Raw genomic sequence first — 25159 nt, 5'->3', positions numbered from 1 at the left:
TGCAATACAAGCAGAAGAGGTCGCGATTGCTCTCGCGGCCTCACATTCCAATTCAAAATACATAATCACCGACTCGCGAGGGGCCTGTCGGAACGTCGAACAAGGCTGCACTCCCTTCCTAGCCTATCGAATATACCAAAATTGCATACGGGATACGGACCCCGCACACCGTTACCTCATATGGGCCCCTGCTCATGAGGGGTTGGCAGGAAACGAGGCAGCAGACGCAGCCGCCCGCGCGCTCTCTCACCGGGCTGTTTTCTCCTCCCCGTCCGATCAGGAACCCGATTTTAATCCGGTCTATACATTCAAAGATATTACAACATATTATCAAAATTGTCATCGCCTTTACCCTAGCCCATGTAAAGGCCTGAAGAAGGCGGATGAGCGGCTCCTTCTCCGCCTTCTCACCAATACATTGCTGTGCCCGGCAGCGCTAAAACGTTTTCACCCCTCCTTTAGCGGCAGCTGCCCACACTGTAGTGCAGTGTCTTCTGACACTTATCACATGGTGTGGGCCTGCCCCTCCAACCCCGCTATTCCCCCCATCCCCAACCCAACCCGGGAGGACTGGGAGGCGACCCTGCTCGGCTGCCACGACTTACAGGCCCAACAAGCCTTAGTCGGGCGCGCCCGGGCGGCGGCAACCGCCACTGGGGTCCCATACTAGGGACCTCCACCTAGTGTTTGTAAGGATCGGTCCCTTACGGGCTGATCCAAACATACCTCCTGCTCATTCGTAATGTTTTCACCACCACCACCACCACCCTCGGGCTGCACTGGACACTACCCTCCACTTCTGCACCTCTTTCTCCCTTTCTTCTCACTTCCTCCTTTACCCTTCCTTATGGTGCGCTTTGGTTCGGGTGTGCAGCGATATACGTGAGACAGTTACTGCGCCATTTCCTTTCCTCAAAAAACAATCTATCTTCAATTTTCCATTTTCTCTAGTAGGGCACCTGCTCCTTTCTTTTTTCATTCCTTCTTTATCCCTTACGGTGCTATTCGGGTATCTAACAGGATAAGTGCGACAGTTGCTCATTCATTTCCTTTTAAAACCAATTTTAATTTTGTGTGACCTCCACTATGGCACCCATTCTTCTTTCACTCCCACCTTCTTCCCTTCCCTTACGCACTGTTCAGGTGTCCACCGAGATATGTGAGACAGATACTGCGCCGTTTCCTTTACTCAAAAAGCAATGCAATTTTAATTTTATTTTTATTAACAGCAAAAGCGACTACTATGGGCATTTCATAAATCTATTTTGTTTTTAGTTCTCTCTCCTGCTATTCGTCTACGCGGAATTTCTCGTATGTATAGCTCGTGAATTATGCAAAAGCGTTCTTGTTACAGCCAGCGTCTTCGCTTCGGCGGACGCGCTTCTGGCCACGCGCGTCTCTTCTCTCACTCTTTCACTCTTTGCACATATCTTTTAAACTCTCCTCTGTCCGCACATGGCAGCGGTGCTGGCTCGGATCGAGCCAGTTCGCAGACCCGTGCACTTTCCTTGTCATCCTTCTCTCAGTAGCACCAACCATACCATTCACGTGAGTATCACCATCGCCGCAGTTCGCTAGTCTCGTGCTCGTTACCTCAATGCAGCGTTCATAGCCGCTCGCCCGCCCCATCAGTCTCGCTGACCGCTGCCACTTCGGGCGTTCTACCTTCACTACCGACGCAGGAGTGCCGTGACCCAACTGTTCAAGACGGTGACATGGACACGCCGCCCACTGCCTCACTCCAGATTGCCAGGCGCCCTTCCCTGGCCGAGACTGAAGCCAGGCAGAGGGAGGCTGCTGACAACTTCGACTCTGACATGTCTTTTGTGGAGGTAAGCCCCCACTCTCTTCCAACAAACGCTGGCAGTTCTACAGGACGCGCAGTTGCCTGCTGCTCTCCCGGCGTATGTTAGCTTCCGGCGACGATGTTCGAAAGTAGTCATGCCAGTTCGATTGGGAGTTCCGATAGTGTGCTTTTCCTCCTCACGAAGCACTGCAACCAGTTGTCTGAACGACAAGGGCAGCTCTCTTTGTTCAGAAACAACAAGTTAACAAAGCGTGCACGCATAAACGTGCATGCTCAGTTTGCATGTAAGTTCGGCCTATTTAGCGCATCATCATCAAGTGCGTAAGACGGGAACAAAGAGGGAAGACGAAAAGCCATTTTCATAAAATATTCTAGAACAACGATGAAGTCGTATGCAGCCCAGGTCGCAGCTCGCGCTCGCAGCCTGAGCTGTTCACTCACGTTATCGCAGTTTGAACCCAGATGCGAAGCCACAGGGAAAAGCGCCTTGTATAGATAACGCTGAAAGTGGGTGGTAGGCTATAAGCTCACACGCCTTCTGAACAAGACGCCTCAAGCCGTCTGCTTTGCACTGTGCTCGAGAAGCGTCCACGGCAACGCCTATGTGCGTCCTCATTCCGCCGCGGCCGATAGTGGTGCCGGCGTTCCTCCTAAATCTGCGGCATGTTATTTTTTTAAATTCTGGGCCACCATTCCCCGGCTTTTAGCTTATTTTAACACAATATGTTACTGATTAACGTTGTTCACTACATACTTAGCTGGGTTCAAAATGGCTGTTGCTGCCACCGCTCAGCTGAGTCGGTGCTCAACGCTACAACGCGTGTTCGCATTTTTCGATTCTATTTCGGTAATTAATTCTAAGCATTTACTTACGCAATCTGACCCACCGCTCCGGTGAAAGATTCGCCCCAATACAGACGTGAGAACTTAATTTTTTTTATTTTTTTGCAGAGAATCACTCCACTGAGCAGGAAGGATCATTGGCCCTTAATGAAGGATTGGACCATTTTAAAAAAAATGTCTTTGCTCTGAGCGCGCAGCGCTTGATTATTGCATATTTGGATTATGGAGGTTTAAAGTCCCAAAGCGACTCAGGCTATGAGGGACGCCGTAGTGATGGACTCCGGAAATTTCGACCACCTGAAGTTTTTTAACGTGCACTGACATCACACAGTACACGGCCCTGTAGAATTTCACCTCCATCGAAATTCGACCCCCGCGCCAGGGATCGAACCCGCGTCTTTAGGGTCAGCAGCCGAGCGCCATAACCACTGCGCCGCCGCTGGGACATAAGAATAGTAATTACGATGAACGCGAATCTACAACCAACGTACTGATTAACTCCCCTTCGTTCTCTATGCAGCAACTCCTCATGTCCGAGCGCAGAAGGCGTCTCCAGTACGTCCTGCCGCCTGGCGAGCAGACAGTCGACGAATGCTGGGATTGCCGAATCAACTTCCAAGTTGAGTCCAGGCCCGCAGCCCACGAAGGCTACGAGCACGATCGCTACTACTTCCTCCTCTTCTCCATCCCGGTATACAGCATGCGCCGGCAACACTCCAAAAGCAAGCCTACCGTGGCCCTCCACACACGGGGGAGCAGCTCTGAATGAAGGGCGGCGCAGAGTCCGCCAGCGCAGCCGCCAACCACCGCCGTTTCCCCCAGGACCAGTGGAGACTTCGTGCGCGGCTTCTGCAAGAAGCTCTTCGCCCACAAGAGCGACCGAGACGAGCACCTCCGCCTGGAGCACGTCCGTCGGCGTCGATTCAAGCATCCACGCTGTGCCACTAGCGAATAGGCCAGCGCGTCATATCGTGCCGATTCGATACGACGCCAGAATTTGCGTCCCGCTGTAAGGGCTGGGAGCGAGAGGCGTGATTGGAATAAAAATATTCGCTTGTGTGTATATCCAGACCTCCATCCTTTAGGGCGGTAGCCTGTGATGCATCGTCAAAACACAGCGTCCGAATCCGCACTTTCGAATACCTACCCTTCAAGCTTTGCATGCATGAAAAGGAGGCTTGTGTTGCGACAAATTAGGAACCGTTGGCACGAACGCGTTAAGCTGAGCACTGAGGAAACGACTTCACCTTATTTCGTGCTGTTAGCATAAGTGGTTTGCTGAGACGAGTTATTTAGGTGGTCGAACTTTCCGGAGCCCTTCACTATGGCGTCCCTCATAGCCTGAGACGCTTTGGGACGTTAAACCCCAATAAACCAACTATAAGTCATCCGCTTATCCGTCATCGTATTACAGCAGGCAGCGAATTATTGCGAACGCTGGAGACTAAGCAATAAGCTGAGGGGCCAGCTTAAGCGTTCCGTAGTTACCGTTTATTCGAAACGACTTTATATCCCTCTTACGCGGGCACCTTGGAGGCCTTGTAGAATACGGTCCTTATGTTCAGCGGCGTTAAGAGTGCAGCTACACGGTACGAATTCCGCGCTTTCGCTGTTGGAATTGAAGGCACCCGTCGGACACCTTTAGAACCCAAAGGAGCGGCCTTCGAGAACGCGCGATCGCAGTGGCGTCCAACGTCAAAAAGCAAAAGCAAAGAAAACTTATGCAGCTAAGAATCTTTGAAAATATCTTTAAAAGATACGAAAAACCATGCCATGGTGGCTCAGTGGTTACGGCGCTCTCTGCTGACCTGAAACACGTGGGTTCGATCCCGGCAGCGGCGGCCGAATTTCTAGAGTCCGGGAAATTCTAGAGTCCCGTGTGCTGTGCGATGTCAGTGCACGTTAAAAAACCCCACGTGGTCGAAATTTCCGGAGCCCTTCACAACGGCGTCCCTCATAGCCTGAGTTGCTTTGAGACGTTAAACCCCAATAAACCAATAAACCAAAAAGATGAGAAAATTTTGGTCATGCTTTTCGGGCGTTTATATTTTAAGCCCATAATTCAAGATAGTAAAATTGTTGTAGCAACATCGAGTGCCCCTGGTAGTCAAGGCAATACACAGAACCTACTGCTGCTGATGAGAGCAGGTTTCGCAGTTTTGTTAAGAAAGCAGTACGAATAGAATATTGTCTGAGCTTAACGAATGAACACAATAGCTCACTTTGCTTTTGAAACACTCTCTTCAGCCACCTCATGCACAACAGCGGATGCTACGCCTCAACGACTGTTTCACCTTTGTGCTGCACTGTGTACCTGCGCTGCTTCTCCTTTGTTTTCGCTCCTTTGGTGAAAAGAGGCCTATAGCTGGAAAGGCCTTCGAGGAATGCCATGTGACAGGGGTTTTCGAATGAGTCAGCAGCTTATCTGTCAGCTTATCCGCTTAGGAAACTACCGACCCATGCTATGCGCTTAAGGATGTATTCGATTTCTAGTGCATGTGGATGCATAGTATTGTTTTATTGTCGCAGTATACACTTCATAGCTTAGGATAACTGAACTGGGCTGTCAAATATAAACACTCGGCAATGATGAAGGTCCTTTAAAAACGTCATTAGCGCACTGCGGTTGTTCGCATTTCATGTTATGCGATAGGCCGGTCGTGACTCACGGCATCGAACGAAAGCAACGGCACCGGACCGGAAGTGGTGGATGCTGGGTTAGGTCACTTTATGACTGCATGAGTCATATGACGAATCATGACTCATGACATAGACCGTAAGTAGTCACCAGACCAGAAGTTAAGTGAACTAAACCTAAAGTGGCACCGCTGGACCGGAAACGACGTCATCCAAATCAGCAGTTATGTCGTAAGACCAGAATTTTCTCCTGCTGAGGCGCCAAGTGACACTATGCTATCGCCTCAAACACATAATGTTATTGAGTGTCGCTCAAATTTTGTCACACCTTAATTCGAAATCAGAATTGAGTGCAGAGTGAAAGCTGTGTAAGATTTTCTTCGGCTAACCAGCACAGGAACGCGAGATGAAACATCAGCCGTGGCCGTTCAAACACTCCAATTTTTTTGCTACCGCAGTGGCAGCAGCCTCTGAGGCATTTCCCTTTTAGTGGGTGAGGCTGCTCGAAGAAATCTCGACGGTGACAGTCGTGTTTCGATGCGGTGTGTCTCGGCGACAGTCGGCGACAGTCGTGTTTCGCACCGTCATGTCATAGCAATGGAGAAGCACCCCCTATTCCAGTGTGTCGCCTATCCTTCTCAGTCATTACTCCACTGGGCTGTTTACACTTTTACATGTCAATGAGTGCCTCATGAGAGCTGTGTTGTACATAGATTACAAATGGCGAGAAAAAGAAACAAGAACGAAAGTGCCCTGCCCGCAACACTACTTTTTTTTCTTTTACGTATTATTTATTCTGTACGAATTCTAGCTTTAAATCCCAAGATTATCTCAATACGCCACTCCTTGTACATGAGTGCGTTTGTATCCGCTATGCGCCCTGTTGGTGGTGAAAACGTGTGTTGGTGGTGAAAACGTGTATTGCCGATGACGTAAATAGCGTGGGCGAAGCCCCCTACATGGCACTTGGATGCCCCCTCACTGTGAGGAGGCACCCTCACACGAAGGCTAGCCCCTGGAGCGCAATCCTTCTGCGAGCGCTGGAGATGACCCGGCGCTGGTCTTGAGTTGTTTTTGTTTTTGTTCTTGTTGTTGATGATGATGTTTAAGACTTTATTTGTGGGCAAATTTAAAAGGGAAGGGTGATGGGATCAGGCAGACGTGGACGAGCAGATCAGTGGCCGATCCCCCGCCGTGGGTACGTGCCATTAAGCCTGAAAAAGGACAGCATTATCATCATCATCATCCCCACCGGTTGGCACGACGGGCTTGGTATGTTTTACAGTGGTGGCAGTAGCAGTGTAATTTTCGTGATTTCAAAAAAAAGCTGTTTTGGGGGAAAGGAAATGGCACAGTAAATGTCTCGCATTGTTGTGATGCGTGGTTCATGAGACGCGCGCGTTCATGAGCGCGCGTTCATGCGAAGGAGCAGACAAGTTTCCAGGGGCCAACGCTGCGTTTATTCCCGCATGTTCGTCGGTGCGTGGCTGGCCGATAATAACCCACCCGTAGGTTGCGGCGCAGGCCTTTTACTAGGTTATTGGCGCGCATGCGCATTAGCGACGGCGGCGGCGATAGCCGGACACCACACGCATCTCGCTGCACGCCCGAACAGCGCCGTAAAGGGACGAAGGAAGGAGTGAAAGCTCGGCGTTGTTTTTAAGGCGGAAGCCTTTAATGCCTCATCATTGTAAGCAGGAGTTGTCGACAGAAAATGTCACGCTTTTCAATTGGTCGAAATGCTCGTGACGTCACAGTGCGCGAATTTCAAATGGGGCCAATTGTACTTTGTCTAGTAATCATGCGGGACGGAGCTGTGCTGACGTGTCTCGCATGGGCTCCCGCCTCGAAGCCACTTTTCGGCAGAAAGAGTCAGCCTTCGGGCTCGAATATTTTGGACGACATCCGGGCCATTGTCCAGTGCCTGCTGAAGCCGGATTTTGCCAATCTACGGACACCTAGGCATATTGCCGGCTGACTGCCGGCCTAGCCATCGAGCTCGACCTAGCTCGTCACCTCTCCGCCGGGAACTGAGCTCCCAGGGACCTGCAAAGATGGAGTACGCCGTGGAAGGCGAGAAAATATCAGCGTCGGAGCTCGAGGACGGAAAATGGGAAACCATTCTTCGGTACCGCGACCGACAACGAGGCCTGAAGAATAAAGGGCCCGCATCAACCGACGACGAGCCTGCGCAGGGGCACGGCCAAGGCAAGTCTAATTCCAATTTTCCATCGCGAAAGAACGGGAAAAAGCTACTTGCACTCAGCAAGAAAGCACTTCTCCCGCGCTTACCGACCGATGACTACAAAATCGTCTGCCGACCACAAGGTTGGAATCTGAGGGACTTTGCGCCCGGACTACTACTCTTCTGCGCCTGCGAGGTGTCCAGGCTGCCGTATGATACGATGAAGAATGAAGACATTATCAGAGTCAATACGGCCAACAACACCTTCACGCTATGCACGCCCGATCGTCAACGGGCGACTGCATACGCCAAGATTGAAAAACTGAACCTCCAAGGTCAAACCTACAACGTTACGTCGTACGTGGCGGCGCCCGAAGACTCGGTAAAAGGGGTCATTTACAACGCCTACGCGGGAGACTCGCCCGAAGCGGTTCGCCAAGGCTTCGGAAACAGAAACGAAGGAATAGAAGTTGTGGATGCCCGAAGGATCGGACAGTCCAGAACAATACAAATCACCTTTTTTGGAAAGAAGCTACCCAGCCAAGTAATCTATCAGTGCGGCGTCTTTCGGGTCCACCCCTTCAGGGAGCAACATGAAGTATGCTACAACTGCAGGAGGGTAGGACACCGGGCCGACGTCTGCTACAAACCTACAACGAACCTTTGCCGCCGCTGCGGAGAAAATCACTCGCCTCCACCTGAGGGAGAACAGCCAACCTGCCAACCCGTCTGCATCGTCTGCAACGGGGGCCACAACACAGGCAGCCGGAACTGCAAATTCCGGCTGATCAACAGGAACAAACAAGGAACGCCCCATGGCAACCAGGCACCCAAGCAAGGGGACAACGACTCATCACTACACGGACACCAATCTAGGCCCAGGAAGAAGGAACAGGGTGCTACCGGAAAAGGAGGCAGCCACAGCCGGAACAACTCCAGCTCCTTCCCGCCCCTGGGGAACCCTGCAGGGAACGACAAGCGAAGCTCGAGCCGCGGACGCAGCGATAGCCGCTCCAACAAAAAGGTGAGCTGGCCAGCAGAGGCCTCCCAATCTATTGACGCTCGAGAGAAGGAGTTTCAGATACAACTACAATCCCGAGACAGAGAAATTGCCAGCCTTAAAAAAGAGTTGGCTGACATTAAACGCCTGTTACAAGCGCATCAGGTACAGAATGCCACTGCGGCTAGAACGCCACCCACCGCGTCCCAGGCTTCGACCAATAGTGCGATGGAAACAGACGCCATTTGCCACACTCCCTCCACCGCGTCCCAGTCTTCGGCCCATAACGCGACGGACACAGACGCCAGAATAGCAACTAAAAGACCGCTTCCTACAAAAGAAGGCGAGGAATCCAAACGAAAGGCCGAGGCTTCGGAAGCCGACACCCCGCAGCCGTCGAAAGCGCCTACCAAACTCAGGGCAGACATCAATACTCTGTCAGAGAGAACTAGCGCTATATCAACAGAACAAGCAACCTTCCAAGGCCTCGTTACTACCAAATTTGCAGAGATAGATATTCGCTTTGCAACACTAGAGGGACAGGTATCCCAAATAGCCACGTGCATGCAGCAAATAATGGATAGGCTTACAACTATCGAGGCCCGCCTACCCCCCATCTTGGATCTGTCCACGACGCCACAACCATCTATAACCCAACATGGCACAACGCCAAAAATTTGAAATTTGGCAATGGAACTGCAGAGGCTTCCGCCGCAAGCGGGCCCACTTGCAGCTCCACATCCAACAAGCACCGTCTGTTACAACCCCAGACGTGATTGCATTGCAAGAAGCTAGCGGCAGGGCTACACTGCCAGGCTATAAAGCATATCTGCCACCTCATTATGATACTAGTAGCGCAGCCGGCTCCTTCAGAGCCACTCTGGTGCATAGAAATATCACCGCAATTCAACATTTTATAAATGATTCGGAAGAAGATTACACCCTACTTGAAATAGTACCAAGGCAAAAAGGAGACTCAAATCTCTTCATCCTTAATGTATACAACCCGCCCAGAAACAAAGGCAATGGACTCCCACACTTGTTGATAAACACAGTAAAGCTGGCTGCTAGGGCTCAACTAATAATTGTGGGAGACTTCAACGCTCAACACCCAGCATGGGGATATAGCAAAGCAACTCCGAAAGGGAACCTGCTCTGGCAAATCATACAGTCACTAGGGCTCACAACGCTAAACAACCCGAGCGACCACACACGCATGGGTAACAGTGTATGTGTCGACACATCTCCAGACCTATCCCTCTCTAAAAACGTCAAGGACGCAAAGTGGGTCAACACCGGGCAAAACCTTGGTAGTGATCATTTCATCCTTAGCATCACCTTCCCCACGACAAAACTTAAAAACAAAGCAAAAGAAATACGAACCACGGATTGGGACAAGTTCAGGCAACTTCGCGACAAAACAGCTCCAAAGGAGATCTCTAACCTTAGCGACTGGGTTATCTCCCTGAATGAGGATGTCAGCTCCACTACCGTTGCGGTGCCAGTTGAGAAGGAGGAGCAGATTGCAGACTCAAAGCTGCTACACCTGTGGCAGGCACAAAAAGGCCTCCAAAAACGCTGGAAGAAGCAAAAACACAACAAGCGACTACGCAAAAAGATCGCTGAAATCGAGAGGCGAATCGAGGAACATACACTTACTCTCCAAAAACAACAATGGAACCAAATATGTGAAAGCGTCAATGGGCAGCTCGGAAATAAGAAGACATGGCATCTTCTAAGACACCTGCTCGACCCAGAACAAACACGTCCCGTGCAACAAAGTCAACTGTACAGACTCATACATAAATATGAGGGTACACCTGAAGACCTAATCAAAGAGCTAGCAGAACGTTATCTAAACACGGATGATGGTACCACTCAACCAGACTACCGGGGGACTCCTAATCCAAATTTAGACGCAGACATCACAGACGCAGAGGTCTGGTACGCAATTGGAAAACTGCGGACAACATCTGCGGCAGGACCAGACAAAGTAACAAATAAGACTCTCAGGAACTTAGACGCAACGTCGATCGCGGCGGTTACAGACCTTATGAACAAATACTGGCATGCAGGCAACATACCACCAGAGTGGAAACACGCGAAAATCACTTTTATTCCTAAAGCGGGTAAGAAACTCAGCACTGAGAATCTACGCCCAATTTCATTAACATCATGCCTAGGCAAACTCATGGAGCATGTCATCCTCAATAGGCTCCAAAACTATGCGGAGGACATGAACCTCCTACCTGAAACAATGTTAGGATTCAGGGCCCAACTATCTACCCAGGACATACTCTTGCAGCTTAACAAGGACATAATTGAAGCTGACGAGGGAACAGGAACGAAAGCAATATTGGGTTTAGACCTTGTTAAAGCTTTCGACAACGTCACCCACAAAGCCATTTTGACAAACTTGTCAGAAATCAACCCCGGAGAAGGGACGTACAACTACATCCGATCCTTCCTCACTAACAGAACAGCAGTGATAACGGTCGGAACAATAGAGTCTGCCCCAATCACACTAGGAAGTAAAGGAACGCCACAGGGCTCCGTCCTGTCCCCTTTCCTTTTTAACCTCTCCCTCATCAAAATTCCCCCCAAACTGGCACAAATACCAGACCTACATCACACGTTCTATGCAGATGACATCACACTTTGGGTAACCAAAGGATGCGAAGGCTACATAGAAGACACACTCCAAGCAGCAGTGGACATCATTGAGGCATGCGCATGGGAATCCGGCCTCACTTGTTCTGAGCAAAAATCTGAACTCTTCGTGATCCGTCGTAAACAAAGAGGTAGGCGTACCACGACATCCCCCCCGCAAATAAACGTCTATGTTAATGGACGATCTGTCAAAGAGGTACAGACCATGAGGATACTGGGGTTGTATTTACAAACAAATGGAAAGAATACTGACACACTCACTAAGCTAAAACGCACGGTAGAAGCGACGGCGCGATTAATCCGCCGCATAGCTAACCGCAGACAAGGGGTGAGGGAAAGAGATTTATGCCGACTAGTGCAGGCCTTTGCGCTAAGCAGGATACTCTATGCCACCCCTTATCTCAAATTTTCGAAAGCAGAAAAGGACAAATTGGATAGTATGATACGGCAGGCCTATAAGGCTGCTTTAGGACTCCCACTAAATGCCTCAACTGAAAGGCTTATGAGGTTAGGAATACATAACACCTACAATGAACTGAAAGAAGCCTATTTAATGGCTCAAACAGCGCGATTAGCCAATTCCAGAACTGGCAGGAGTATTCTTACCAGGCTCGGAATTAACTTTCAACCTACGAATAACGATGCTAAAGTAGATTTACCCCGCGACTATAGGACGGCCCTACTAATCAAACCACTCCCCAAAAACATGCACCCCCTACACCATGAGGGTAGAAGACAAGCAAGAGCCAAAGCCTTACATAACAAATACAGACAGTGCGCTGGAACACTTTATGTAGATGCGGCAGAATACAAAAATACCAATGCCTTTGCAATTGTGGTTGTGAACGAGAATGGTGACCACATCGTCTCGGCGACAATCAAAACGAAATCCTCTGAAACGGCAGAAGAGGCGGCTATAGCCCTCGCCCTAGCGCATACCCAAGGGAGCATCATCTTCAGCGATTCCAAAATGGGTATCAATAATTTCGCTAAAGGGCGAATTACAAACACCTCCCTTAGAATCCTTAACGCAACCAAATTCTCACCAAATTATTCCGAATTGATATGGGTCCCAGCCCATTCGGGGAATCCGGGGAACGAGGCAGCCCACAATAAAGCCCGAGGTTTCGTCGACCGGGCAGTGGATGAGTCTGGCTCCCTGAATTTCACGAAGGACTCCATGATCACATATCATGATCTCACCAATCATTTTAAACTAGAGAGGAGAATTTTCCCCCCTCCAGACAAAAGACTTACTAAAGAACAAGAGGTTACGTGGCGTCGTCTACAGACGAGATCGATACGCACCCCATCACTCCTCGCGCACATTTATCCAGATCTTTACAACCCAAACTGCAAACACTGTGGCCACCGTGCTACCTACGATCACATCCTGTGGGACTGCAAAATAGAGCCACCTCCGGGTGATCTAGTTACAGCTCCTTCTCTCGAGCGGTGGGAGACCGTGCTGGCTAGCTCTGACCCCAGAACGCAAGTTTTGGCGGTGGAGTGGGCTGACAAAGTCGTCGAGGGCTATGTACTCTCGACCACTTAACGCGACCTCTTGCCAAGCTCTTCCCGGCGAATAAAATGTTTTACAATCAATCAATCAATAGTAATCATGCAACCAATTGAAGGGATCGTATAGTGATGCTCCAAGTAAGTGGGAGTGAGTTTAGTTAATTGCTTAATTAATCAATTAGCCTAATTAAGGGAGAGGAAAATGAAGAGGTCAGAAGAAAGAGGAAAAGAAAAGGACGCGCGTCGCAGCGACAACAGCGTCCGCGGAAGGAGGCGCTGCTGAAAAAACAGATAAGTACGAAGCCGCGTTCGCTCCACCACCACGCACTTCCCCACTCAGTTCGACGTTGCTCGTTTCATATACATTGTGTCGAACATCCTAGACAGTTCCAACATTTGACAGGTGAATGACAGAACACGATGGATAGAAATGCAATAATATAAATATGAAATAGCCTAATTAAACTTTCTAGTTAGACCGCATAAATCAATAAAACCGAGAACGAAATTGGTCGAGTTAGGGAATCGAACCAGGGTCTCCGGTGTGCGATACGAGCACGCTAGCCACTCCGTAATGCCAGCTGAATGGTTTTGGAATGAACAAAGGCGCGTCTAGCTAATACGGCGTCTTCGTTCACTCCCATCTTCCCCCTTTCCCTTACGGCGAGGTGCAGGTGTCCACCCAGATATGCGAGAGGGATACATTTCCTTTCCTCAAAAAATAATTTTACCGTCCAGCAAGGCGTACAGCCGAATTGGCGATGGCGTTCTGTGGACTCCCTGGCAGCGTTGCAAGACGCTGTCGCGTTCCACTCTTACAGGCGAAGCTTAACATGTTAACCACACATCAGTAACACACGCAGACAGCTAATGGACGCGTCATTCGCTGGCAGCACTTTAATCATCATTCACAACCACATTCGTGGCAGAATGCTGTACTCAGGCTTTCGCCTTGCACCACTTTAGTCGCCAAAGTGACTCCTAATTTTTCACATTCCCGTGAAGGCCCCGACAACATGGAGAGCAGGGTAGGGCAAATAATTCAAAATTAGGAGGACTGTTAAGCTTCGCATTAAGAGTAGACGCGATAGGGAGTTCTCCTTTTCCCTCTTCTCATTCCTTTTTCTTTCTCACTTCACACCTAAACTCAAGTTGCAGTCGTAGTTCGTCGACACATCGTTCTCGACAAACCCGATGGCAAGAACGCCAGAATAGCTTCTGCGCCCAACTAACCGGCAGTAAGCCGCAAGCTTCGTGGTGAATGCGTCTTCGATGAGCGCTGCGTTGTTCGCGTGATTGTGTGATTCCTGCCTCCCCGCACGGGCCCACTGCGCCCGAACGAGACGAGCGGGAGGCGCTGCCGTCGCGCGCTATCTGTTGGGGCAGTGGCGTGCATTGCGAGGAGCAAGAACGAAAAGTAGCAGGTAGTGGTTTTAGTAAAGCCCCTCAATATACTTTAGATTGTAATCGGCGCCGCCTCATGGAACTACACGCGCGCCAAGCGATGAATAGCGGAAACGTACTGCTGTCCGGGCACTTTCGATGAGTTCTTTTTGACTCGTTTCGTCCAAGCTGGTCAGAGCTGCCTCCCACCCCTGCTGCGTTGTCTGATTATTGACAGTGACAGCCTGATTTCGTTGAAGGCCCTTACCATATGGCACAGGTTCGCCTTTTCTCCGCAGAATTTGCATTGTGAGTCAAATGACTCCTGTTTATTGCGTGTAGTCTTCGTGGGTTGTTTTTAGTGTTGGTCTGTAGCTTTCGGAGGTTTCCCCTTTGTCCAGTGTCTTAGCCGGTGGAGGGTATACCGACAGGATAATCTTAAGAGCTGAAGTACGTCGTTGTAAGTTAGTACTGGGGTAGGAGGTTCCACGGCATCCGTACTGGGTGCCCGGGGGAGAAATGCTCGGGGTGAGGCTTCGAACGCCACCGCGGCGGCCGCGTTTCGAGTTTGCCGTGTCGATTGCAGCGCCGTAACACACAGCATAGCGAGAGGAGCAAGCAGTTTTGGGGGCGCTTCGTAGTGCTATTCCACGCCATCTTCCTGAGCTTATTGACATGAGCTTCTGCGCTTTGTCGAAGCCACACGTGGTGCCTGTCAGCTGTCTGGGTTGTGTCTACAGAAGCGAGGCAAAGAGTGCTATCAACCAAACGCGGGCTTCTAATCGTTCATAATGTGCACTCACGTTTGTAGAGGCCCAAGCGACTGACGGCAGCAGTCTTTGGTCGCCTAGTGGAATAACTGAAGTGCCATCTGGGCAGCGCCGTATAGAACGCAAAAGGCGCCCCTGTGCTGTGCGACGTCAGCGCTCGTTAAAGATTTCCGGTGGTCGAAATTAGCCACGTACATCCACCACGGCACCTCTTTCTCTCTTTCTTCTTTCACTCCCACCTTCTTCCCTTCCCTACTGCGCGGTTCAGGTGTCCACCGAGATATGTAACAGATACTGCGCAATTTCCTTTCCTCAAAAACCAATTTCCCAATTTTACCGCCACGTAGCTTAAAGCACGATTGAGGTGTCCACTGTTCCAAGAGGGTACTTATGCGCCTCCCCTCTGCTTTCCAAGCTCCCGTTACAGTGATCTCCAGCTTAAAGCTTGAATACGGTGTCCACTGCTGGTTACAACGGAAAACGGCGACGGCGACGCCGCGAAACGCAGAAACGAGCGCCAAATTGCTGCGCTCTAAAAGGCGCCCGTGTGCTGTGCAATGTCAGCGCACGTTAAAGATCCCCACGTGTTCGAAATTATTCCGGAACCCTCCACTGCGGCTCCTCTTTCTTCCTTTCTTCTCACTTCCTCCTTTATCCTTCCTTACGTTGCGGTTTAGTTCGGGTGTCCACCGATATACGTGAGAGTTACTGCGCCATTTCCTTTTCTCAAAAAACAATCTCCAATTTTTTATTTTCTCTACTATGGCACCTCTTCCTTTATATTTTCACTCCTTCTTTATCCCTTACGGTGCTATTCGGGTATCTACCGACAATAAGTGGGACAGTTCCTGCTTCATTTCCTCTCAGTTGCTGCTTCATTTCTTTTTAAAAACCAATTCAAATTTTTAAGGCGAAAGCCTTTAATGTCTCATCGTTGTAAGCAGCAGTTGTCGACAGAAATGTCACGCTTTTCAGTTGGTGGAAACGGTCTTGACGTCAGAGTGCGCCAATTTCAAACGGGGCCAATTGTACTTTGGCTAGTAACCATGCAACCAATTGAAGGGATCATAGAGTGATGCTCCAAGTAAGTGGGACTGAGCTTAGTTAATTGCTTAATTACCCAATCAGCCTAATTAACTTTTCTAGTCAGGCCATATAAATAAATAAAACCGAGTAGGAAATTGATCGAGCTCGGGAATCGAATCCCGGTCTTCGGAGTGCGAGACGAGCATGCTATCCACTCCGCCATGCCAGCTTTTTTTTTTCTTTATTGACTCCGCCATGCCAGCTCGATGGTTTGGACTTTGTTCATTCCAAACTCCGCCATGCCAGCTCGATGGTTTGAAATGAACAAAGGCGCGTCTAGTGAATACGGAGTCTTCGCTCACTGCCATCCTCCTCCCTTCCCTTCCGGCGAGGTTTAGGTGTCCACCGAGATATGAAAGACAGATACATTTCCTTTCCTCAAAAACCAATTTACCGACGAGCGAGGCGTAGAACCGAATGGGTGATGGCGTTCTCCCCCCCCCCCCCCCCCCCGCCCCTGAATTTTGACGGGTGTCCACCGAGATATTTGAGACAGTTACTGCGTAATTTCCTTTCCTCAAATACAATTTTCATTTTCTTCATTACGGGCCATCTTTGACTTTCTTCTTTCACTCCCACTTCCTCCCTTCCTCTGCGGTGAGGTTCAGGTGTCCACCGAGATGACAGAGAATTACTGCGCCATTTCCTTTCCTCAAAAAATCGTTGCGTTCAAAGGGCAAGGCATCGCGCCGAACGGGTGGTGGTGTTCCGTGGACTCCCTGGCAGCGCTACACGCTGTCGCGTTCCACTCCTAAAGGCGAAGCTTAAGCGGCATTAATTAGCAGTTAATTAGTATTCAGGCATTAATTAGCAATTAACCAATAATTAGTGATTTGTCATCACTTGGTAATTATTACTCAATTACATGTGACGCCAACAGTGCCACAGAAGCAGTCAAAGTGGTGCGGAAAACGCTTTCGCCTCTACCCACTTTAGACAGTCAAAGTGCCCCCTGAATTTTTCTGGGACCTCCACTCCCCCACCTCTTTCTTCTTTTAATCCCACCTTCTTCCCTTCTCTTACGGTGTCCACCGAGATATGTGACAGATACTGCGCTACTACCTTTCCTCAAAAACCAATGTAATTTTAATTTTATTTTTGTTAACAGCCAAAGCTACTTGCTATGGGCATTTCATGAATGTATTCTTTTTTTAGTTCTCTCTCCTGCTCTTCGCCTACGTGGCATTTCTCCTATATATCGTTCGTGAATGATGTCATACCGGTCACGTCTTTATCACCATCGCCGCGGTTCGTAAGTGTCGTGCTCGTAACCTCGATGCAGCGTTCGTAGCCGCTCGCCCGCCCCACCAGTATCGCTGACCGCTGCCACTTCGGGCTTTCCAACTGCATCACCGACGCAGGTGTGCTGGGTCCCAACTGTTCAAGAAGACGGTGACATGGACACGCCGCCCACCACTGCCTCACTCCTGATTGCCAGGTGTCCTTCCCTGTCAGAGACTGAATCCAGGCACAGGCAGGCTGCTGACAACTTCGACTCTGACTTGTCTTTTGTGGAGGTAAGCCCCCACTCCCTTCCAACAAACGCTTGCAGTTCTACAGGACGCAAAGTTGCCTGCTGCTCTCCTGGCGTATGTTAGCTTCCGGCGACGATGTTCGAAAGTAGTCGTGCCAGTTCGATTGGGAATTCCGATAGTGTGCTTTTGCTCCTCACGAAGCACTGCAACCAGTTGTCTGAACGACAAGGGCAGCTCTCTTTGTTCAGAAACAACAGATTAACAAAGCGTGCACGCATAAACGTGCATGCTCAGTTTTCATGTAAGTTCGGCCTATTTAGAGCATCATCATCAAGTGCGTAAGGCGGGAACAAAGAGGGAAGACGAAAAGCCATTTTCATGAAATATTCTGGAACAACGATGCAGTGGTGGTGGTGAAAATATTTTAATGAAATGGTTTAGGAGGTTGTAGCCGTGGTTGGAGCTCTCAGTCCGGAACCCCATTGGCGTAGGCTGCTGTCCGGGCTCTTTCGATGAGTTGCTTTTGACTCTTTCCGTCCGAGCTGGACAGAGCTGCCTCCCACCCCTCCTGCGTTGGCTGGTTATTAACAGTGATCGCCTGATTTCGTTGGCAGGCCCATACCATATGGTACAGGTCCGCCTTCTCCCCGCAGAATTTGCATTGTGAGTCAAATGACTCCGGGTCTATGGCATGCAGTCTTCGTGGGTTGTTGTAAGTGTTGGTCTGTAGCTTTCGGAGGTGTTGTTCCTCCCCTTTATCTAGTGTCTTAGCCGGCGGAGGGTAGACCCGACGGGATAATCTTAAGTGCTGAAGTATGTCATTGTAAGTTAGTAGTGGGGTAGGAGGTTCCACGGCATCCGCACTGGGTGCCCGGGGGAGAAATGCTCGGGCTGAGGCATGTGCGCTCTCGTTCCCTGGGATGCCCTGGTGACCTGGTACCCATATTAAGTGTTTGTGTGTGGGTTGGTAGCCACGGATGTAGCTATCTTGCAGGATTTTAGCTGCTAGCGGTGCGACCCTGCCCCTGAGGTAATTGCGATACGCTGTCTGTGAATCTGTGAGAATGTATATTGAGCTAGTGTGTGTTGCAGCTAGAGCAATCGCCACTTCTTCCGCAGCCAGTATGTCCTGGCTAGCCAGTACTAGTCCGTCGACTGTTGTATTTTGGTGCACTACCGCGACGGCCGTCATTCCCTGCTCGGGACCCGCAGCATCGACATAGAACACGCCCTCGCGCCCGCCGTAGTGTCTTTTCATGGCTTCGGCTCGTGCTTGTCGTCTTGACTGGTGAAAATCAGGGTGCATATTCCTGGGTAGTGGAGCTGCCTTGAGTTGTCCTCTCCATGAGGCTGGGATGTCGGTTTTGGTGTCTAGCTGTCGGGGGCAATTGATGTTTAAATCACTCAGGACTTGTCGGCCAGTTCGAGTTGTGGAGAGCCGTACCACCTGCGCCGTAAGGTGTGCCTCTATCAGCTCATCGATCGTGTTGTGCACACCCAGTCGCAAGAGCCGGTCCGTCGATGTCGCAAGAGGGAGTCCCAGGGCCTTCTTGTAGGCAGTTCTGATTATGATGTCGAGGTTTTTGATGTCACGCTTCTTAAGGCGGAGGTAGGGCGCTACGTAGACGACGCGGCTTACAACGAAAGCCTGCACCAGTCGCAGAGTATCGTCTTCTCGCATCCCCGATTTGCGCGTCGTTATCCTGGCGATCATCCTGGCGACTTGCTCGCTCACGAGCCGTAGTTTCTGGAGGGCAAGAAGGTTGTTGGCGTTGTTATTTATGTACAGACCCAGTATCTTCATGGTCTGAACTTCCTTGATGGGTGAGTTGTCTACGCGGATATTGATGGTGTCTTGATTCTTGCGTTGACGGAAGACTAGCAGTTCGGATTTTTCGGGTGAGCACGTTAGTCCACACGCCCGGGCATAATTTTGAACTGTTGTCGCCGCGGTTTGTAGTTGTTCTTCAATCATTCCCATACTTCCCGTGGTTGTCCAGATGGTTATATCATCAGCGTACAGGGCGTGGCGTATGCCCTGTACCTGATTGAGAAGAGGTGGGAGATTTAGGAGCGCAATGTTGAAGAGAAGTGGGGATAGTACTGCCCCTTGCGGAGTGCCTCTCGTGCCCATCTTCACTTACGTTGTGTGTTTTGAGCTGGTGCTGATGTTGACGGTTCTGTCCGTAAGGAAATCGCAGATGTACGAGTAGGCTCGCTGTCCGCAGTTCATGCTGTGGAGGTTGTTGAGGATTGTGGAGTGTTTGACATTGTCAAACGCTCCCTTGAGGTCAAGTGTTAGAAGCGCTCGGTTACTGTTCGTGCGTGCGGGATCAATGACTTCACGTTTGATTTGCAGAAGCACATCATGGGTGGACAAGTGTGCCCGAAATCCAAACATCGTGTGTGGCAGTAGCTCATTGTCCTCAAGATAATTGGAGATACGGGTGTGGACTGCCTTTTCCATGAGTTTGCCTGCACACGACGTGAGGGATATGGGGCGCAGGTTTTCAATGCTGATTTTCTTGCCGGGTTTGGGAATAAAGTGTACATTGGCTGTTTTCCATGCTTGTGGAATGGTGCCGGTACGCCAACATTCGTTTATGTAATCCGTGAGTTGCTGCAGAGCCTCCGTGCCGAGGTTGGCCAGAAGTCCGACAGTAATTTTGTCTTGTCCCGGGGCTGTGCCTCGGCGCATATCTGCTAGTGCTGCAATGATTTCCTCTGAAGTGAAATCTCTGTCTAGGTCTTCGTTCGGTTCCCCACGGTACTCCTTATTGTAGGGTTGTGGGTCTCGCGCGGTGCAGATATAGCGACGCGTGAGTTCATCCACGAGTTCATGATCCGTGCCTTGAAAGCTGTGTAGGGCTCGATGCAAATTTCTGTGTTGTTCACTCTTCGCTTTCGGAGGGTCAATTAGGCATCGCAGAAGGTTCCATGTAGCCTTGGTGTCTAGGCGGCCTTTGAGGGATTCGCACTTCGTTAGCCAATTGGTGCGAGCGAGGTCCCATGCGTATTGGTCTGCTTGAATAGTAAGCTTGGCTATTCGAAGTCTTAGTTTCCGATTGTGTCTTTGTTTTTTCCACCGTTTTATAAGACTACGTCTTGCTTCCCAAAGGTGTAGGAGGTGGTTGTCAACAGCTGGGTGGTCCTCCGTGGTGGCAAGAGACTTTGTGAGCTTTTCTTTAAGGTCGAGAATGGAAGCCGCCCAATCTTCGTAGCTGGTTATTTGTTCGGATGTGGTTAGTTTGGTGTCCTTTCTGAATGTCTCCCAGTCTGTAATTCTGGCTTGCCCTCGTGGTTTGCTGTGCTTGTTGCTTTCGAAGATGGTCTGCAGCACGTAGTGATCGCTGCCTAGGGTCTCTCCTGTATTGAGCCACTCATAGTTGCGGGCATTGCGGACGAGCGTGAGGTCGGGAGAAGTATCCCGCGTTACGCTGGTGCCGACTCGCGTCGGGTGCTGCGGGTCCGTGAGTAGGGTCAGGGCCATGTCAGCGATGGCGGATGCTAGTTTTCTGCCTTTCGTGTCTTCCCTGGGGTATCCCCATAGGGGGCTGGAAGCATTAAAGTCGCCAACTATAGCTAGGGGAGCTTTTTGGGCTTCTCTTAGGGCTTTAAGAAAGATCACGTCGAAGGCTACGCGGTGCTGTTTGGGGCGACTATATATATTGAGTATATAGGTGCCCTTGCTGTTTCTGTGCTGTGGCAGTATTTTTATGAAGGTATTTTCAATGTCGCTGTCTAGATTAAGGTCTACAGTTATTGCCGTGCATGATTTGTGGACCAAGATGCATGTCGAGGGATTTGTTTGATGTGTTGAGTATCCTCTGATCTTAGCCTCCATATTCACTTCTTGCAGGGCTATTATTTGCGGCGTATCGGGATGAGAGTCTATGTATTGCTGTAATGTTTCCCTCTTCCGTTTTAGTCCCCTGCAGTTCCACTGTAGGATAGTAAGTTTATGTCTACGTTGTGGAGCCATGCTGAACACTAGAAACTTGTGCCTCATCATGTGGTGCGCCCTCAGGTTGTAGATCTGGCTGAGTGCTTGGCAGACGACGAGTTCCCATTTTACCCTGCAGCTTTGTGCCTCTGTTGTGAGAACCATCTGATAATTCCTGAAGTTTGCGGTCAATTCTGATCTCCTGCGATTGCATCCTTATTAAAACTGGTTCGAGGTTTTCCATCATGGGTTTAATAACTGATTCGAACATACTTTTGATTGTCGTCTCGATCATAATTTGTAATTTATTTTCAATGAGGTCTTGAATTGTTTTTTCCAAGCGAGTGATGCGTTCCTGGGTTTGGGGGTGCTCTGTATATTGCTGCTTTAGTGCCTGCGATGGTGGTGCCTGCGGAGTTGGTGCCTGGTGGGGTGCGTCTGGTGTAGTTGCTTGCCTCTCGGGGGTGCCAGCATCTAACTGGTGTGGAGACGGAGGGTGTAGCTCTGCCCTATCTTCTTCCATCGGACATGCCTGTTGCGTCGATGGAGGTAATGTGTTGTTTGGATTGACTGCGATGACTAACTGCTGTTTCAATGTGCTATTTTCTGATTTTAGTTGTTCAATCTCTGCTTTAAGTCGTTTGTAAGCCAACGCTTCGGGGGAGGAGGCAGCTACATCTGCCCAGCTCACCTTGCTGCCGTTGCGCTGCTCCTTGTTATGGGGTCCTGTTGTCTTCTCGGCTGGACGACTGCCGTTGTTGTGCGACACATTATCGGTAGTCCCAGGTCCATTGCTTGAAGAGCGTGAGCCGGGTGGTGCTGAGTTGTTGCTGGACTGGTCCTGGTGGGTCAGTCGGTCCCCGCTGCTCGATGGACCTCTGCTGCCGGACCGGTTCCGAAGCCTGGATCTTGACCGGTGGTTGAATTCTCCTGTCTTGGGCTTGGTTTTTTGTGATGTTCGGTACTTGTACTTGCACTGATTCGACCCCATGGGATGTGGACCTTCGCAGACCGTGCACTTGGGTTGGCAGTCGTGGGATTCTGGAACATCTTGCTGACCGCACTTCGGACATCTTGACTTCGAAGGGCAAGGGCAAACATCCGCCCGGTGTCCAAGTTTCCCGCACAGTGCGCAGGCTGGCGTTGTTTTCTTGTATAGGCGTACTGGAACCGCTTCACCATAGTAGAAGACGTGAAACGGAACCTTTCTTCCTTCAAACGTGATGGCCGCCACGTTGGAGGAACCTAATTTTCTCACGCTCACCACTGGTGCGTCCGGGGAGCGAAGCGCGTTCGTGATGTCTTCGTTGGAAACCCTCGGGTCCACTTGTATTACTCCTTTGCAAGTGTCGTCGGAGGGGCGGAGGTAGGAGTACACTGCCTGTGCCTTGTCCCCAAGCTGAATTTCGTGAATTGCCAGGATCTTTCTGATTATTTGGGCGTCTCGCACCCCGACGACGATGATGTTCTGTTCCCATATGGGCCAAACGCTGAGCTCGGCTGAGCCCTTGTCGACGCCAGCAGCAATGTGCAAGGTGTTTCCGACCGCGTTGCTTCCCCTGAATTTGCTGAGATCCAGCGTTCCTTTAGGTTTGATTATGATCACTGCATCTTGCTTGTCCAGACGCGGCTGCGGAGGAGGCTTCCAACGCTTGACTTGCGTGCGGGGCGTCTGCTGCAGCGGCGTATCCCCTGCCGCGGTGACGCGTCCATCTGGCGTTCGACCTTTTTGCCGTGCCGAGTGGTTGTCACGGGCTGATGCGCGTTCCCACTCTTCTATCTTGCGTTGGATAATCGCCTCCGTAACCTTGTCGAAAACTGGGGTTTTCGCCTGCGGCATGGTGACAATCTGCATCCCCTCCGGGTCGTATCCCATCAGGGTCGTCATGGTTTGCGGCAGAATTTGCCCGCGGAGCCGCGGCGGGCAGCTGAGTCGTGGCCTAACTGTTAGGCTTAGCAACTCGCGCGATCCGCTTGGTCTTCAAATTCTCGAAGGATTTGAGAAAACGGTCCCACCTGAACAAGGGTGGGTGGTCTCCTCGTTGTTCTGGAAGTGTAGCCAGATGGTGTCGCAGCGCTTCGGCAAATGCTTCGGGAAAGGATCATAAAATTCGGCGGAGCCGACGTGAGACACGTCCGCTCTTCCCGACTGCTGAGGCGCGTCTCTCCAACGATGCAGTGGTATGGAGCCCAGGTCGCAGCTCGCGCTCGCAGCCTGAGCTGTTCATTCACGTTATCGCAGTTTGACCGCAGATGCGAAGCCACAGGAAAAAGCGGCTTGTATAGATAACGCTGAAAGTGGGTGGTAGACTGTAAGCGCACACGCCTTCAGACCAAGACGCCTTGGCCATTTGCTTTGCTCTGTGTGTGAGAAGCGTCCACGGCAACGCCTATACGCGTCCTCATTCCGGCGCCGCCGATAGTGGTGCCGGCGTTCCTCCTAAATCTGCGGCAGGTTATTTTTTTAAATTCTGGGCCACCATTCCCCGGCTTTTAGCTTATTTTAACACAATATGCCACTGATTAACGTTATTCACTACGTACTTAGCTGGGTTCGAAATGGCTGTTGCTGCCACCGCTCAGCTGAGTCAGTGCTCAATACTATAACACGTGTTCGCATTTTTCGATTATATTTCGGTCGATTATATTTCGGTGATTAGTTCTAAGCATTTACTTACGCATTCTGAACAACCCCTGCGGTGAAAGATTCGCTCCAATACAGGCGTTAGAACTTTAATTTTTTTTTTTTTGCACAGAATCACTCTACTGAGCAGGATCATTGGCCTTTAATGAAGGATTGGACCATTTTAAAAGAATGCCCGTGCTTTGAGCGCGCAGCAGTTGATTATTGCACATTTGGATTACGGATCCGTAGGTTTAAAGTCCCAAAGCGACTCAGGCTATGAGGTACGCCGTACTGATTGACTCCGGAAATTTCCACCACCTGGGGTTCTTTAACTTGCACTGACATCACACAGTACACGGCCCTGCAGAATTTCACCTCCATCGAAATTTGACCCCCCGCGCCAGGGATTGAACCCGCGTCTTTCGGGTCAGCAGCCGAGCGGCATAACCACTGAGCCACCGCTGCGACATAAGAATAGCAATTACGATGAACGCAAATCTACAACCAACGTACTGATTAACTCCCCTTCCTTCTCTATGCAGCAACTCCTCATGTCCCAGCACAGAAGGCGGCTCCAGTACGTCCTGCAGCCTGGCGAGCAGACAATCGACGAATGCTGGGATTGCCGAATCAACTTCCAACTTGAGTCCAGGCCCGTAGCCCACGAAGGCTACGAGCACGATCGCTACTACTTCCTCCTCTTCTCCATCCCGGTATACCGCATGCGCCGGCAACACTCCAAGAGCAAGCCTACCGTGGCCCTCCACCTGGGCATGCACACGGGGGAGCAGCTCTGAATGAAGGGCGGCGCAGAGTCCACCAGCGCAGCCGCCAACCACCGGCCTTTCCCCCAGGACCAGTGGAGACTTCGAGCGCGGCTTCTGCAAGAAGCTCTTCGCCCACAAGAGCGACCGAGACGAGCACCTCCGCCTGGAGCACGTCCGTCGGCGTCGATTCGAGTATCCGCGCTGTGCCACTAGCGAATAGGCCAGCGCGTCATATCGTACCGATTCGATACAACGCCATAATTTGCGTCCCACTGTAGGGGCTGGGGCCGAGAGGTGCGATTGGAATAAAAGTATTGGCTTGTGTGTATATTCAGACCTCCATCCTTTAGAGAGGTATCTTCAGACGCATCGGCAAAACTAGAGCGATAGCTTGAGACGCATCGGCGAAACACAACGTCCGAATCCACACTTTCGAATCCCTACCA

General features: G+C 50.6%; 1 protein-coding gene across 1 annotated transcript; it reads left to right on the top strand.

Annotated features, from left to right (window-relative positions):
• The first annotated feature begins 1214 nt into the window (after positions 1-1214).
• On the top strand, positions 1215-25041 carry LOC149347273 (uncharacterized). Its single transcript, XM_089586971.1, has 4 exons — positions 1215-1485; positions 1683-1832; positions 17264-17419; positions 24489-25041. Exons 1-4 carry the CDS (start codon positions 1456-1458, stop codon positions 24741-24743), a joined length of 591 nt encoding a protein of 196 aa, XP_089443097.1. The 5' UTR covers positions 1215-1455; the 3' UTR covers positions 24744-25041.
• Positions 25042-25159: the final 118 nt, after the last annotated feature.

This window comes from Amblyomma mixtum, chromosome 4, assembly GCF_055824585.1.
Source record: "Amblyomma mixtum isolate Tamu chromosome 4, ASM5582458v1, whole genome shotgun sequence".
Classification (NCBI taxonomy): Eukaryota; Metazoa; Arthropoda; class Arachnida; order Ixodida; family Ixodidae; genus Amblyomma; species Amblyomma mixtum.
This window is presented reverse-complemented; position numbering and strand designations above follow the sequence as displayed.